General features: G+C 31.1%; 2 protein-coding genes and 2 pseudogenes across 2 annotated transcripts; 2 read left to right on the top strand and 2 right to left on the bottom strand.

The window, feature by feature from the left end:
• Positions 1 to 311: 311 nt before the first annotated feature.
• On the top strand, positions 312 to 2,385 carry LOC126774019 (uncharacterized; annotated as a pseudogene).
• Positions 766 to 2,678, bottom strand: LOC126774015 (uncharacterized; annotated as a pseudogene).
• Positions 2,679 to 3,409: 731 nt separating this feature from the next.
• Positions 3,410 to 8,420, bottom strand: LOC126773996 (spindle assembly abnormal protein 6 homolog). Its single transcript, XM_050495279.1, has 12 exons — positions 8,165 to 8,420; positions 7,910 to 8,073; positions 7,673 to 7,829; positions 7,234 to 7,419; positions 6,657 to 6,814; positions 5,408 to 5,567; positions 4,799 to 4,867; positions 4,529 to 4,672; positions 4,149 to 4,356; positions 3,895 to 4,072; positions 3,720 to 3,823; positions 3,410 to 3,645 (listed from the first exon to the last, which is right to left on the bottom strand). Exons 1-12 carry the CDS (start codon positions 8,279 to 8,281, stop codon positions 3,503 to 3,505), a joined length of 1,788 nt encoding a protein of 595 aa, XP_050351236.1. The 5' UTR covers positions 8,282 to 8,420; the 3' UTR covers positions 3,410 to 3,502.
• A 2,895-nt stretch (positions 8,421 to 11,315) lies between these two features.
• On the top strand, positions 11,316 to 14,775 carry LOC126773988 (protein lap1). The gene has a single exon (XM_050495268.1). The coding sequence runs from the start codon at positions 11,481 to 11,483 to the stop codon at positions 14,274 to 14,276; it is 2,796 nt and encodes a 931-aa protein (XP_050351225.1). The 5' UTR covers positions 11,316 to 11,480; the 3' UTR covers positions 14,277 to 14,775.
• Positions 14,776 to 18,518: the final 3,743 nt, after the last annotated feature.

Below are 18,518 nucleotides of genomic sequence, written 5' to 3'. Positions count from 1 at the left end.
ATCAATTGTTATAGTCAATCGTCAGAGAACATGTTTTAGAATAAATTATTTAATCTAAGACGGTTAGGATTTGTCTTCTAATATATCCAACCTGAATGAAATCGCTAGTAGCATAATAGTACCTACCTAATATTTTTCTTTTTTTGTCATGTTTTAACTTTTTTATGTGTACAAAAAATAATATTTATAACATCAAATAAATTGCATAACTAGAGGGCTGCTTCAATATTGATTTCTGTACTATTATCATAATATTTGTTTTGATTTGAAATACTTAGAGCGGGCGTACACGGACTGCTCGAGCCGTTAACGACTGAGCGACGTACACGGACCGCTCGAGCGGTCGGCGTTGACTGCTTGAGCAATCGGTTGTTGACTGCTCGAGCTGTCGCTACTAACCGCTCAAGCAGTTGAATTTCTACCGCAGTCTAGTCATGGATTCTGACGAGGAAGCACTGCTTTTGCTGCTTCTGCTCAAGCGGAGACGACGGCGGCGACGTCAAAAGAGAAAATTTTGGGTTCATCCAATTTTGGAATTAAGAGAACAACATGGACAATTCCATCATTTGTTTATGGAACTTAGAAGTGATGAAGAAAAATTTTTCAACTATTTTAGGATGTCAGTGTCTTCGTTTGATGAAATGAATAATATACTAAGGTCCAAAATTAAACGTGAAGACACAATCATGAGGAGAAGTATCCAAGCAGAAGAAAGACTAGCAGTACCATTGAGGTTCGAAAAATAAATAACAATTATTTAAATTTTTATTCATTAAAAATATTGGAAATTAAATCATCAGACATTACTGAAGATGATGAAAGGTCTTCAAATTGAGAGTTTTGGTCATCAGCCGCTGATGTAGAGGGGCCAGTCGCTGATGCAGAGGTAGAGGGGCCAGTATTATAACCATATTGTCCACGGTAATCATTAAAAGGTGAATCCTGTGATGAATATCCCCTGTCACCGTAACTCCCAGGATATGTGTGATTTGTGATCGCTTTAAAGTGTTTAATTACGTTAAGTATTTCTGTCTTAGCATCTAATTTATACTGCTCATTAATTTTTTTAAACTCGCCAACTAATGACAGAAAGAACAATTTATCTTCATCTTCATTAACAATGCGCGAATTCTGTGATTTTTCATCGAAGCGTTTAGCTAATTTTTCAATTAAGACGGTCTCATGTATCACTCACGGTGATTGTAGTATTTAATTTTCTTTTGTTTCTTTCTTCGTTTATTTTATTTTGACGATTTTCACTTTCTTCAGACGTAATTTCAGCGTGCTCACTTTCTTCTAAACTGTTTGTTTTATCGGGTCTATCTTCTATTATTACCTTTAAAAAAGACATCTGCTGATAATATGCATATGACCGAATGTTTAGGGCTGCTGAACCACTCTTTGGTTTTATTTTTTTAGCATATCTGGTGTACTCACTTCTTAATGTCTTCCATTTCTTCTGTATTAAAATGGCTGTAACAGCAAAAAAAATTTAATAGTACAATTTATTGATTAAAAAATATGTTTTTACAGGTATTTGGCAACTGGATGTACATTTATGGATTTGCAATATAGTTTTAGAATAGCATCAACAACAATTGGTAAGATAGTGAGGGATGTTTGCAGAAATATATGGATACATATGAAGGATATGTGTATGGAACAACTAACTGAAGATAAATGGAAAGACATAATAAATGATTTCAAAAAAACTTCTAAGTTTCCGAACTGCCTTGGCGCCGTTGACGGCAAACATATTAGAATAATACCAACCCGCGCAAAGTGGATCGTCATATTATAACTATAAAAATTATTTTTCGATAATACTTCTAGCAGTATGTGATAGTAATTATATGCTCACTTTCTTGGATATAGGCTCGTATGGTAGGCACACTGACTCGACTATTTTCGAAGAGAGTTGTCTATATAAATTGTTACAAGAAAAAAAGTTCCACCTTCTGCAATATCGCATAATGGACCTTTATTACCGAATGTGTTTATTGGAGATGAAGCATTCAGCTTGCAGGAAAATTTAATGCGTCCATATGGTGGCAAGAATTTACCAGAGAAAAAAAAAATTTTAACTATCGGTTATCACGTGCTAGGCGATATATTGAATGCACGTTTGGCATATTAGCTAATAAATGGCGGATCTTCCATAGACCACTTAACGTCAGTGTTGATTTCGCAGTGGATATAGTAAAAGCATCATGTGTTCTTCACAACTACGTAAAACAACGAGATGGAAATAAATTTGAGGATACGTTTGAGGGTCTTCCTGACTCTATAGTACATTCAACCCAGCAAGTTCGTCAAGGTGGGCCTATGTTAACAACAATCCGTGAAGAATTTGCTAATTACTTTGTGAGCGAAGAAGGCAAACTAAATTGGCAATGGAATATGATATAAATCAATAAATATGTGTGTGACTTTATAATATGACATAAACTTAATAAATGTGTGTGTAATAAAATGACTGACTTTTTTACTTACCGATTTTATTTTTTTCTTGATTTGTTTTTTCATCAAAGTTCTCAATAACTTGGGCGCAAATAATTGCCCATGCATTGTTCTTCTTTATTTTGTCGCTGTGCTCCTTAAGCTTATATGTAGTTCCAAATAATTTCATGTGTTTTAATTGCACTTATAAGCGCATCACTATCGCACACACCCTCCATTTTCAAAGATCAGTCGACAAATGAGACAAGACAGAGAGACACTAGACGCCGCGAGGCCAGAAGAGAAGGGAGGGGGAGGTCGTAGAGCCGCCGACGGCTCGAGCAGTCAGTGTATGCCTCGCGACTGCTCGCGAGCTGTCGACAGCACGATGGAATTTCATCATGTAGTTGACGGCTTGAAGCGGACGCGACTGCTCGAGCAGTCGTGTGTACGGCAGCGAATGAAAGGTTATAGTTCACCGCGCGGTCGCTGCTTCAAGCAGTCGGTCATAACTGCTTGAAGCAGTCCGTGTACTGCTGGCCTTAGTTTTAAAGAAACGTGTCGTAAATTATAGCATTATAATAAAAGGTATCATAAAGCTTATCGAGATTATATTTTTAATGAATATTCTTTATCGCTAAGTATGAAAAGACTATAACATATTAATGCTGCCTTGTCCAAAATAAGTATCAAAGCAGTCTAATCCCACGCTACTGAAACCTTAGGACTAAGGTAAGATGTATTAAAAACATCTTGCTATAATCAGTGGATTATTAGAACTTGAACCATAGTCCGGAGCAGCGCTATCCCCTTGCATACCATATTATCTATTTCATAGCTTTTTGACGTAACATGCCCTAAAATGTAAATACCTACCTACTAACAAAAACTTGTAGCTTTTTAGAGATTTGTGTCGTTATGCTATACTTTATGCATTCACTGGGTGTATTATTACATCAAAAAGAAAGAATGAAGTGTATATATTAAGAGGAGTTCATATAAATTACGATTTATTTATAAGGCACTTTTTGTGTTATTTACATATAATACTTTTTTTTATAAGTCATGGAAAATATGCAGAGATTGGTGTGGCCCGATATGTCGTAGGCCTAGAAGATTTTTTTTCTCTATAATCAACTTTTGGTAACTCAATACATTTGTTTTCTTTGCCCTTCTTGTTAAGAGTCGAAGTCGATCTTTGAATGTCTAAAAAAATTATAATAAGTTATATATTTAAATTAATTATTTAGGTATCTGATAATGTAGTTTTAGCAGTATACCTTTGCGTAGTGCTTGATTATCTTCTGTTGACGGTTCTAAATATTTTGGATCTAATCCTTTTTTATTTTGTAAAGAAGGCTGAGGACTTTCAACATTACTCAACCTAAAAAAAAAACTTGAATTGTATGATGAATTTAACATATTATATTTTATCTAATTACTATTTATACTTACAATTTAGATGTTGAATAAAAATTGATAGATTCATCTGTACCTTGAGATGAATTGTTGTGAATATTTTTTGTTTGTGAGTATGGAGTTGAACTTCCTGTTTGGAGTTCTTTTCTACCTTTATTTTGTGTACAATCTTTGGCATCATTTATTTCCATTTTTTTGTGAAGCCACTGAATTACTACAAGAAAAAAATCTGTCAGTTTTACTCTATAAAGTCATAATATATTATTGTTTAAGTAATATTTTTTGATTACCCATATTGTTATTTTTTATTGTTTCATCACGGTCTCTAAGGGCTTGTTCGTTGCTGTCATATTTTTCCTTAATCGAATCAAGTTCTTTACGAAGTTTGTCAACACTTTCTCTTGTTATAGCTAATTCAGATCGTAAATTTTGTACCTCCTTAACATTTCGTTCAATAACTTTTTCTTGTTCTAGTGCTATAGCAGTTCTACATAACAGCTTTTAAAAGAAAAAAAAACAAGTTATATTTGGTTTGTATCAATAAAACGTGGTTGAAGGTAAAAAGCAATATTTGTAAACTGACAAAATTGCAATTGTATGTCACAAAAATTATGTAAAAAAATTGCATTGATCTCAAAAACATTGCCACAAAAGCTTGTACATGAAATACCTTGTCTTTCATTTCGATTATATCATTGTTTTGCTTTGATATAATCTGATTTGCTTTTAATAGCTGTTCTGTTGTGGACTGAGCTGCTTCATTATTTTTATTTGCCAATGATTCACTTATTGTCAATCTTCTTTCTAAGCTACCCTGAAATTTGAAAATTATGTAAAAAATAGTATTTATATAATTATGTTATAATTTCAAATTCTATTTTGGTAATTTTTTCAAAGAAGCTTCAAACAATCTTTAATATTACTAATCATTATTAATCACCTTTTCCATTTTTAGTGTCTGTATGTTTTCATTCAATTCTTTTATTACATCTGAATTGTCTTTAGCTACCTGTAAGCAAACATTACATTGCTTGATAATTTTGTTAAGAACATACCTATATATATATACTATAAGGTTTAATACTTATGCAACTCCATGCAATCAATTATAAGTTTTTGCAGAGTTTATTTATTTAGGAAAAAAAAGCATTAAAAATGCTATTGTATCATTTAAATATGTAATGTGTTTAAATCAGAGTCTACCTCAACAGTAATACAGGATTTAGACGAGTCGATTTCCGACGCTGAGTCGACAGAGTATATAGTAAATCGAATAGACTGCAGGAGACTAAAATCACAAATGCCAAAGTAGGAGTAGGTTCCGACTTTTGCCGTGCGGCAACAGCATCCAGCGGCGACTAAAATCGACCGTTAAATTGGTCAGTCCCAGGCAATCCCCTATTTATTCTGCTCAACATTTTTGAAGAAAATAACTCAGTCACTTGCAATTTTAGTCAACTGTGTGTGAGGTAAGTGAGGCTTTTTGAGATGATTTGATAAGCGACTAGCCTCACGGCTTAAATCGGTTTAAATAAGACATAAGAAATACCTTTTCCAAATAATTAGATTTTGAGCAAAGCTGATTTACTTGTTTTTCTTTTTCAATAATGTCTCTCTCTAAAGCTGCATTTTTTGCTTTCAGTGTAGCAACTTCAATATGAGTTTTTTGTACTTCTTTTTCTAGCAATGTCAATCTTTGGGCTTTGTCACTGGAATTCAATTGTGTAACTACATATTTAATATTCATTAACAATTGAGATATTAATTTATTGATTTATGTTTTTTACAGATTGTGTAAATAAGGAATTTAAATAAAGCTCAGGCATTTATATACTTGCATGGGTGTACCTGTCTTGTACCAAATTCAGTTTGGTCAATCCCAACAAAAAAATTTTGTCTGATAATAATAATAATTATTTTTTTTCTGCTAATGATTTTTGTGATTTGGTCAAAGTGGAATTCATCTCATGTCGTACTTACGTTTTTACACGTATTTACGACTTACCGAGGAGACCAGGACCCCCTTTGTAATAAAGCCGAGATGGCCCAGTGGTAAGAACACGTGAATCTTAACCGATGATCGTGGGTTCAAACCCGGGCAAGCACCACTGAATTTTCATGTGCTTAATTTGTGATTATAATTAATCTTAAGGAAAACATCGTGAGGAAACCTGCATGTGTCTAATTTCACTGAAATTCTGTCACATGTATATTCCACAAACTCGCATTGGAGCAGCGTGGTGGAATAAGCTCCAAGCTTTCTCCTCAAAAAGAGGAGAGGAGGCCTTTAGCCTAGCAGTGGAACATTCACAGGCTGTTACGGAATGATTTTTGTATGGGTTTTTATGAATTTCTTGCTAAGTGTATACAAAATTAAATAATATACACAATCATGATAACATACTGAAATTATGACCTAAAGGACCAGTATTGACTAATTTCATTTCCCTTTTTTCCCACCAAATGTTGTTCTCTTATTTGTATTACACTTATAAATTCTCAAGTCAAGAAAATATATTAAATAATGTCTGCTTTAAAATTGAACGCTAAATTTAACTTCAACATTTCAATTTAAATTTTTATTAACTTTTACCACCAGACCAGATAATTTCCTATATTATGTGTGTGTAGAGTTGTTCATATACAGAATGGAATTGGAAAAGGCCTTGGTAAGCAATATTAATTGAAAATAAATTACTCCTGGTTCTATAAACCATCTATATAAATCAACTTGCCTAAAATGAAAAAATATAATATGTTCACTAATTCTGTTGACAAAATTGCGCTCACATCATTACCTTATTTGATTTTCAAGTTGTCTGATATTATCTTGTAATTGTTTATTGAGATAACTTAATTCATCTATCTGCTTTTCTTTTTTGTTAATATTTTCTTGAGCTGTATTAAGCAGACTCTTTGTATGATTATCATTATTCATTTGCCACTGCACTTTTTCCTAAAAATTCATACAAACTATTAATAAGCAATTTTTTTATTATAGGTAACAACAGCCGATTGATCACAAGATAAAGAGGTGGCATTTTATTAAACAAAAAAAAACTATTAAATAATACTATTTCTTTTTACTTACTTTTACATCATTAAAATTACTTTCATTAAGTTTGTATAGAATGATAAAGAAATTAAAAAAAAAGTCTGCACCTTCAAAATCATATGATCGTTAATAAATATATTACATATAATACTGTAGCAAGCATAGCTTGATGATAGAAAAACTTACTTTCAGACTCTTGGTTTGAACAAATATTTTTATTTTAAAATACTTGTGTTTACTTAAATATTTATTTATTGAAATATTTATTTATGTTAAGCCATTTGTGCTATATGTTTAGAGGCAGTATTGAAAATATGTACCTGAGCTATGCGATCTTTTTCTAGTCTCATAGCTTCTTGAAACTCTTTTTCGTGTCTTAGTTTATCTTCTTCCATTTTACTAACAGTAAGAGTTAGATCATGAACTTTTGCTTCCATATTTGAATATTTTTCATTCCACATAGTTTCATTTGATGAAGCTAAACCTTTAAGGTTTGTTAGTGATTTCTATTAGTGGAAGTAAACATACATATTAATAATGATAAAAATTAAAAGCAATAAGAGGCCCTTTGCTTATAGAAGCCACAGAGTAAAAATCCCTCCCCTTTCTATTTTGTTCTCACAGGAAAAATGCATTTACATGTTTTCCCCACATTAAGTGGATCTGTGGGACTCACTCGTATGGACTGCACGAGAATCCCCACTAAAGAACCAGAGCTATTTTGGAATGATATAAATTGCCAAAGTAAAACATACATACTTTTAACTCTCCTATTGTTTCAGCCATATGCTGTTTCACTTCATTATCGCTAGCTGGGCCCGTCTTAAGACACAAATGAACTAGTCGTCTGAATTCATTGTGCTCCACCACTTCAAAGTTGTACTGAATTGGTGTAATTTGTTGTATAATAAGGAACCTAATAAAATTAAAATTATTTAAATATCATAAGGGATTTAAAAATAATATGAAAAAAAAAAGTTATTTAAGACAGCTTACATATTGTTTGTTGCACACTGTTGTAATAATCTAACAACTTGAGACGGAAAGTTATCAAAATCAATAAGAAGTCCTTGTTGTTTCTTTAAGTCTTCGTAGTCACAACGTGTTAAGTTAATTTTGCATAAAAAAGTAGGATCATCATCATCAGATAGGGTCAATTTCTGTAATGTATTTAAAGCAGCTTGTAAAACCAAACGTAATATATTGTTCCTAATTTAAAGTAATGTTAAAATAGGTTGATTTTGTACGTACCAGAGTATCAGTCTGAAAAATTTTATCAACTGTTATTGTTATATCTTTTTTATTTTCATCGAATCCTCTTTTAAAAGAAATAAAATATTTTCCTTTGTGAAAAGTTTTGAAAACCATTTCTACTGCTATTAATATTAATAAAAATCCAATGAATTGTTATCAAATAAAGCTGGTAACCTTAAACCTGGTTAAGGTGAAATGTGTAAAACAATTACAAATTTAAAACGTTATAATAATACAACGGCTCTCGATGTGTCTCTACTCTCTGTCTGTTTTCTGTTTGTCATTTTTGGTTAATAATAATAACCAAAGATAATTTAATCTTGGTAATAACTTGACGTTGTCAATGTCATTGAATTATTTTGACGTAAAGATAATTTGAATGTAAGATATAACTTTATTCATAATAATGTAAAAAATTACGCTATAAGTATAACTTTATGATTCTATTTTAATTAGTTTAAATCTATTTGAATATTCAGATTTTAAAGTTTTCGGCCATATTCGCGGTATCTATACTAATATTATTATATAACTCCGAAAGTAACTTTGCCTGTCTGACTGTCTATTACGCTTTCACGTATAAGCATCTGAACTGATTTTGTTGAAATTTAGTATGGAGCAAGCTTGTACTACAAGGAACACAAAATCAATTTTTAAATTTAACACCTTCCGCACCGTAACACGCGAGTAAAGTTCTCTGCCGAATAACTATGTATGTGGTCTACCGTGCTATAGCCTATATAGATAACTTTTGAGAACAGAACACAACAACATAAGTGACTCAGAGGAAGATCGGTCTGTATTTTTTTAAAAAGGGTCTTCAAACTTTTCTTTATAAACAAAACAACTTTCCTCTGTTGGTCTTGCATTTTTGTATGCCAGAATTAAAGAGGCTTTGCCAGCGCTTTCAATACCGGAGTCTCACCTGCCTTGGGCAACTCTGTTGTAATTCCGTCATCGCCCAGAGCTTTTTTGAAATCAAATCAAATTCTTTATTTATGAACGTTAAAATTAATGTACTTTATAGTCAATGTTAAAAGTACAAAAAAATGTTAAAAGGACTACTAGATACAAATCAAGTACATTTGTTACATATTCTACTTATAGGTATAGAATATTGGCTTACTGGGTGGGTAGTACTTCGTAACCTGTTCTTCGTAGGCTGTACCCCTTAAGTTACGTATAAATTAAGCGCGGCAAACCCTCGAACATTGGCTTGCGTGGCGGCCGCGTACTTTGGAGATTCGCTCGTTGTCGGTCTGTGAGAAATGAGAACGCATAAAAATAGCGCGCGCGCGCAGTTAGAATGGTTTTCGATTTTGTGAATTGGCTTGCGCAGCAATATATCAATGGACAACGAAAGTGCCGTCTACGGTCTACTAATACAATTATACGACTTTGGTCTGACTACCGCCGCGGGTTGTTTAGATGGATCACTTGCCGAGCGCGGTCGCCACGCTCTACTAAATTCATATTTACATATTAGCTCGCGCGGCAAACAGACATCTACTCAGGACGATCATTGGTTCGCGCGGCTGCCACGCGCATTTAAGTGCAACTCAATTATTTGGGTACACCGCTCAAAGCTACTTGCAGCATCTAAGGTTGTTAAGAGCTTAAAAAAAATAAAGCGTAAAATTATTATTATCTATAAAAATTAAAAGAGTTAAATTTTTTTTACATATTTTACACATTATGTAAAAATCAATATACAAATATAACATAATATTTTTTAAGGTATTTAAAAATATATATCTTTTAATTAAAAATAAATATATATAATCTTTATTTCAGACATTAGACATGTCTGAAATAAAGATTTTTAATTGTTGATTATAAGGTTATGTGCTTGCTGTGGTCTCCTTTAATTGAAGGAACACACATATTTTAAAATATTATTCCACGATGTAATGTACTCGTAAGTGTGTATCCTTTGTTGGAGATTCTTAATATATAAATAAATAAGATTGTTTGACTAAAAATAATATTAATAATTTTAACTGAAAAATCATATTCCTTTTTAATTTTTCCTTATGTGAAAACCGTAGACAGAGAAACTAATAGACGCAATGACGATTTCCTTCTCATTTACACAAGAAAGAGAACGAAAATTACGTTTGGAACGTATGGTTTAGACAGAGATAGAATTATGAAATCTTTTGTCCCTCATCGTGTAATCAGTTTTGGTGTTTGTTCGCTACTCAAGTAGCGAAATAGTTATTTTATGTTAAAGCGATAGTAAGAAGAAAATTGCCAGCGTGTGTTTTGCGCGCGTAATTACGATGGTTTTGTTTCTAAATATAGTTGCTCAGTGATATTTATTTATGCCATAGCATGACGGAACGTCATATTGCATTAAAATCCTTAAGATAATAGGGTTTTTCAGTTTTTATCATTCATAACCTATAATTGTTTATCATGTAAGTGCTGTCAGCATGAACTAAAATGTTCCCATTTTCGATAAAAAATATCGACTCGTCGATATTGTAAACAAATAAATACGGAGTCCAATAATAGCTTAAAGTGCTTCATTATATATAAATATGTTATTTTAATTTATTCGTTTTATTTATAATTTCCTAATGACATTATACATATAACATTCTTTGTGAATTTATAGTATTATTAGATTCTGAGTCAAGAGGTTAGCATAGAAATATCTTTTTAGCAACCATTCTTTATTAATAATTAAATTGAGTGTAGATTTCAAAACCTGAGGAGAATGTTAATGCAGTACCATATGAATATGCTGAAGTAAGTTGATAACGGTAACAAAAACAAACAATGCAACGGTTTTTGGGGGTAGTTGGTCAACAAAAAATATTTTAATTAAAAAAATGTACAATAAATATTAAAAAGTAAAATTTCTTAACCTTATTTTGTTTTAATTAAATCCTGAAAATTATTTATCCCAAAACAGGGAATGCAGTTACTATGGCAACATTATACGCATACATTGACAAACTCAAATCTCTGTTTCAATCGCAGCTTCACTGCCCCTTAGTCTATTAGTTTCTCTGTCTACGGTGAAAACTGAAAATCAAGTACTATCTTGTTTAAAATAATGTTGCCATTAATTAATTGCACTTCCATTTTTAATCTGTATATATCTATTTATTCTAATCTTTATCTATGTTCGGGAGGGGAAGAAAGATGAATCAGTTGTGAATATATGTGATTCATTAAAGAGTATATTTGTTGATGTAAAAAACTTTTTAGAAAAACTGTACTTACAAAAAATACATGAAACAAAGTTAACATTAAAATCATAAATATCAGCAATGCCAAGGTTCACAACTCCGGAGGATGCCTGATGTGTGTGTTTCACGAATCATTTCAGTTTTTGTCGTGTTCTAAAAGTGTTAATTTCATAATGCCATTTGATTTTCTGTGTTGTGTGAGACCTGGCGTCGAAGATATTGTGGAGTTAGATTATTCGCATCATTCGCTAACAGATGTGCCATCAGAAGTGTTTGTGTATGAAAGAACCCTAGAGACTCTGCTTTGCCAGAGTAATCGAATTACTGAACTACCCAGACAGCTTTTCATGTGTCATGGCTTGAAATACTTAGATCTTAGTGACAATGAGCTTCAAGCCATTCCCACAGCTATATCATCATTGGTAAATCTGCAACATTTGAATATCAGTAGAAACACTTTAGCATCCATACCAGATAACATGAAATCTTTAAAGAATTTGATATTCTTAGATCTTAGCGTTAATCCTTTGGAGAAACTACCGGATACAATAACAAATCTTATAGCTTTACAGGACTTATATTTAAATGATACCTATCTTGAATATCTTCCTGGGAACTTTGGGCGTTTATCAAATTTACGTATACTTGAACTACGAGATAACTACCTAATGATTCTACCTAAATCACTTTCCCGTTCTACAGAACTTTTAAGATTAGATATTGGACAAAATGAGTTTCAACAGTTTCCTGAAGTTATAGGAAGATTTTTGAAACTGAAAGAATTGTGGATTGACAGCAACAGTTTCACAAGCATAACTTCTGTAATAAAACCTTTGGAGAACTTAATACACTTAGAAGCAAGTAACAATATGATAGAAGAATTAGCTCCAGAAATAGGGTACTGTACAAGTTTGCAAGATCTGACCCTGTCAATAAACAGCCTAACACAGCTTCCTGATAGTATTGGACAGCTGAGTAATTTAACAGCTTTAAAATTGGATAACAACCGGCTTTATTCAATACCAGAAAGCATAGGTCAATTAAAAAATCTAGAAGAATTAATGTTGATGTGCAACTATATAGATATGTTACCTTCATCTATTGGTTTATTGAGAAAATTAAAATATCTTAATGTTGATGAAAATATGTTAAGGGTGGTACCACCGGAAATTGGTAGTTGTACAAAATTGTCTGTGCTATCACTACGTGCTAACAAACTAATGAAAATCCCACCTGAAATTGGTCATTTGACTTCCTTAAGAGTTTTGAACTTGGTACGAAATTCATTAAGTTATCTTCCTCAATCTTTATTAAATTGTGATAATTTAGTGGCCCTCTGGCTCTCAGAAAATCAAAGCAAACCTCTAGTGCCTATGCATTCTGAAGTAGATCCTAATACTTATGAACAAGTCCTTACTTGTTTTCTTTTCCCTCAAGTGCCTTTAACTCCCATTGAGATTAAATCTGATAACATAAAAGCAGAAAATACAGAGGCACAAAGTGCACCACGTCATATTAGTTTTGTAGATATGAAACCTGTTGTGAAAGCTCCAGAAAAACCTGGACAACTTCGTAGAGCTCCTACACCATATCCAAAAGAATTAAGAGCAATGGCAAAACATGCAAGAAACATTCACAAAGATGGTGCCCAGGATGTTTCTCCACCTATGCATAATGCCCTTCACATTAAAGCAGCTAAAATAACTCCTACCTTACAACAAAGATTTGCATCAGACAATAAATTGGAAAATGCTAGTGCTGACGAAGATGCTGCTGATAATGTCCAGCAAGATCCAATGAAAATATCTACTTATGATAATTTACAACCTGAAAATGCATATGACAAACCATTAGATCTCACATATGAGCAAGAAAAAACCTATAAAAGTGTTGATCATGCCCTCTATGTTGAGAATAATAGTGAAACAAATTTATATAAAAGCGATAACATGGATGCTTGTGGGTTAGGTCCGGCACACTACAACTTGAAACAGAACGAAAGATATTCCCCTAGACAGGATACAGCTAGATCATCAATGCCTATTAATAATTTTAGAGGTAATGTAATAGAAAATAAAAGTTATGTAATACCTAATGACCATGGTTATCGTAATTGTTCTGATGATACTTGTAACCAGCTACAGAGACTAAGTGTTACTTCTCAAGAAAGACATTCAAATGATGAAAGCATTATGTCACCACAATTTAGTGAAAATTCATACAAAATGAGGTGTCGAGCAGAAAACTTACCCTTTGAACCTGCTTATCCTAGAAAAGAAATGATATGTCATAAAGAAGGAAAGTATCATGGAAATACATACGCCAGTGAAAATTATGCATGTGGGTCGGAAAAAATGTATGGACAGAGAAAATTTGATGTGTTTAATTATCATCCTCATGGAGGTAGAGACATTCCTAGTCCAAGATTGCACACAGTAAGTCAAATAGTGAGTTCAACAACAATGCCCAATTTGTGTAATTATAATAATATGTATACTGCTTCTAATGTTGATACCAGCCATTATACATCTACAATGCACCAAACATCATCCCCTAACTGTAATATGTATGACATGTCTGCATCAAGCCCCACTTATGTTCCTACACAGTCACCAGAGTTATACTCACCAACTGGTCATACTAATGCCACAAACCCTTATCGTATGACAAACACACCTCTTATATCAGATGATGGTAGTTTTTCTCATATACAATCACTTCCTAGTCAGAATATGTATGATTTATATGATGCCATGCCTGCTTCATCCAATCCTCCAAGTGTTGTAAGTCACAGACACAGCCCAAGTGGTTTGTCGGAGACAGTATATATTAGAGGACAGCCTCCTCCTTATCACATTGCAGCACCATACACTAAACATGCTCAATATTTCAATGGTACTGGAGGATAGTGGAACATGTTAGAGCAGAATATTAGGTTTTTGTGAAAAATTTAATGTTATGAACTTTTCTATGAACATACAATCTGACTTTAATATATATTATTTGTCATGTTGGCAACAGTTTTCTGGATGTGCAATTTAAATGTGATATAATGTTGAAGTTTAAGATAATTTTAAGGTGCTAAAAATTGATCATGTTGGAATGTTATCTAAAATGATGTTTAAAAGAGGTTTATGTTCAAAGGAAAAGGATTAAATGTAAATGCAATAGAAAAATTTGTAGGTACTGTTAAGTACAATGTGTAACAACTATGTTGTTTCATATAGGTATTGTTATATAAATATTTAAATTAACTGTATTTTAATTAAAATGTCCAGAGATATTTTTTAACTTCTACTAAAATAACTTTGTTAACAAATAAGAAAGTAATCTTGTGTGATCTGTTAGTGTATAATTATGTATCAAATATATTTTGAATATTCTGGATGACCATTAATATTTCATATTATTTATTGTAAATTTTAAATATATTTTTTATCATCTGCCTTTAATGTGATGGCAATTAAGGCTTTTTAAATGTAATTTGTATTTATGTACAAACGAGTTAAATACTTGTTTGTTGTTTATTTACAAAGTTCTTGCTAAGGAATTGCTCTCTATTATTTTAAAATATGTTTTAAGTGCCGAAGTCTCTATTTATCCCTAATAATTTCAACAGCAATTGATTTTATTTTACTATTTCTTTCAACTTAATTCTGTGTTCCTACTTACATTATATTTTTTTCTCTTGTTTTATATATTTGTAATATTTTCAGATATATTTTTTACTTCGTTTTTGCCTACTCAAGAGTCACTATTTTTATATTTACTATCTCTTAGTATTAATTAGAATATATATTTTGGAAAAAATAATGTTTCATTCTATACATAACAATTTCTTTTATTTTGTTACTTAGTATGCATTTTAAATAACGGCTAAATGAGGGTATAAATTCAGTGGTACTTATGTTAACAGTATAGTTAATTGTAAGCATACATAAATGTGATTCTTATTAGAATCTTTGAATTTAATTTATTTTTAACATTTTGCTTTAAGAAAAGTAAATATATGTGTCAATTGAGTAATTTTAAGTACCTACCTATTTATTTTATAAAACATCACATTAAGATATTATAACAATGGTATTCTATGTAAACTATCTTTAACACAATAGATATTATTTATGTATATCACAATAATTTAAATTGCCGAAAGAGTTTTATTATTATTTGTCAAATGTTCATAATAACTATTTCAAAGTGAAATCAGTTGAAAATGTAAAGATCTTATGTTTGTTGAGTATAACATCAGTTGGAAATTGTTATGAATTTGTTAACTTAAATAATTATAAAAAAGTTTTTGGTGAGTGTACAAAATCAAAATTATAAAAAATTCTTCAACCGCCAAGTAAAGTAGGTACTTAATTTACTGAATCTTGATAGTAGATGATCTGTCATGATGAAGATAGTCTAATCGCTCTACACTTAATAAATCACTGTGACCTTATGCATAAATTGTTTCACAGATTTTCAATAAATTGACTTTGCATTAATATCAGCTAGCATTATTATACCATGCATTACAACATTTGCAAGTAAAATAATTTTAAATAGTATTTTTATATTAAACTATAATATGTATGTACTTAATATAAAATTTAATATTATTTAGCATATTTTACAAACAATCTTATAAATTATTATTCGAAATGGGTGATATAAATTTATTATATCTGTCTTCTATGCTGTATGAACTTGACAGTATTTCATTAAGTTATTTATATCAAGTGTAGAGGTAAGGAGAAGTATCTTTATGTATAAAGTGTCTCTCGAAATGCTGGAGCCAGTGGGTGCTAACACGAATTGGAGAAAGTAAGACACCTGTCTTAAAAAGGAACTTTTTTCAAATTATTCTGTAATTCAATTTATAAAACCCAATTAATAAACACCAAAATGATTCAATTAATACTCTCTAGCTACAGTTGTGCCATTCTTACAACATTACATTGCAATAGATACTTTTTCGGGTGAAGAGCCATATTAGCTATTTCTCCATACCTCTACATTCCATATTTAATATGACAATCCTAGACATAATGGTAGCATCACATATTGAACTTTATCGAGTAGGTGTATTTTCGTTAAACAAAAATCGTGGTAGGTTGATAAAATTGAATTAATAATAATTCTCTCAAGTACTTACTTATTTTTTTTATTATATGGGGACCATTATACTACTTTAAAACCGTCGCGTAATGAAAACCTGATTTTGGCAAATTGTTGAAAACCAAATAATAAAATATAAGTACATAATATTGTAAAATGAATATTTTATTTAAGTATTAAAGTTAATAATAAGTAAAGGGATTTAAGTAAACCAACGTTTTGTAAAATGATATTAGCATGAGTTTGACTACAGTGTTTGAACTTTACCATCTGTACATTTGGTATGCTTGTACAATTCGTTTGCACTTTTCTATTTCTGAAATACTCTTCTATGGAACTGATAATATTTCTTAACTCAAAGAAAGGCCGGTTATAGGCATGTAACCTGGAGCTATTTGAAGTTATCTTATTGCCAGTGATTTATTAATTTTTATTATCAACAAATTGCATTGTTTTTACCGAGGATATCACAAAAAAAATGTATAAATAATTTATTTAAATAAGTATAACAAATTAATTGTAATATACGTACTACTATCGTAACACTTCGTAGTCGTATGAATCGATCAAAATATTTTTTACACCTAATTCTTAAGTATCTAGTCCTCACCGTTCCTGGTTAATAATTGTATCACAAAGAATAAGCGCACAATATAAGATAAAAATAATACGTTTAGTAAAAATAATAATAATGCGCTATAAAGTTCATACTTGGCAGTATTAGCAACTATACATTAATTATTTTCAACGCCTAACTAATTAACAAAATAGCCTTTTTTGATATAAATGTAAAAACCAGAAACTGAATTAAATTTCTGTATGAGCTAACTTTAAAACAATGTTAATTACTTGTTTTATGTTCATTTAAGCGCAACAATTTCTAAAGACTGAAACCTAAAACATATCATTTAGCTGAAAGGCGACTAAGTATTTTATTAAACTGTCTATTTCCGATCACACTCTTTATCTTGTTTTTTTTTTATGCTTTAACATAAATCTACTTAACTATAAACCTTTTATAAATTTCGTCCATTCTATCCGCCCGATTGTTAAAATTTGAGTAACTATTTGAAATACTTCTCTAATATTATAATACACGCAACATAGTTTATCTAAACCTTTGTCTTTTTCTTTACAACATGCAAATACGTTAAAAATGTTCTTGGGTCAAATTGCATTTTTAAAATTACGCTCTTCTATCTACTATTTTTTTTATTACCGTTTTTTATAAGATATATGTATATGTGAATAACTGCAATATGCTATACAATCCATAATGATGTATCTGTTAATATCGGCACGTTTTATTATTAAAGGGAAATTTAGCAACTATAAAAAAAGAGTCATGACTACAGACGTAGACGATAGATATTGAGTAAGATAATTGTAGAGGAAGTATTATAGTGCAAATTAGAATAGGTTTATCCATACTCCCGTTATGAATAAAATAATAGATGTTAGTTTCACAAAATAAAAAAACTGCCGTTTTCATGTAGGTATTGTTTCAGTAAAATCATGTAGCAAAATCACATCAGTGTCTTTTTGTATAAAAATCTCGGTGTCTACTGTTTATAAATCAAATAGAATGCGCCAAATCTTAACACGTGCCAGATTGATTAATCCTTCTACCTCATTTATGATTGCCAAATCTGTTTCATTTAAGGCGTGTTTTGTATGGTATTCGTTTTAGAAGAGTTGAAGTTTAATTATAACAGTCGATGAGGATTACAGATTAGCGTCAGAATAGAACATACGTTTTAGCTTGTTTTCTTTATAAATTTAAAATAATTTCTACAGTTTTTTTTGTTGTCAATAGTGAAATTAAAAAAATAATAAAATAATTTATAAAAGGCGTTTATACGTATTTTATGTAAGCTAATTTTTCAAAATTGAAATATGTGTATGTAGAATAATAAAATGGACAGGGATTAGATTGATCAGTTGCCATTTTACTTCAAACGTGTAAACAATAAGATCGGTCCTAGGTAGCTTATAGATGCACCTTCAATTCACGTATTTGAATTGAATTTTATAATATTGAATAG

The sequence above is a fragment of the Nymphalis io genome, chromosome 15 (assembly GCF_905147045.1).
Source record: "Nymphalis io chromosome 15, ilAglIoxx1.1, whole genome shotgun sequence".
NCBI classification, from domain to species: domain Eukaryota; kingdom Metazoa; phylum Arthropoda; class Insecta; order Lepidoptera; family Nymphalidae; genus Nymphalis; species Nymphalis io.
Note: the sequence above shows the minus strand (reverse complement) of the source record. Positions and strands in the feature narration are given on the sequence as shown.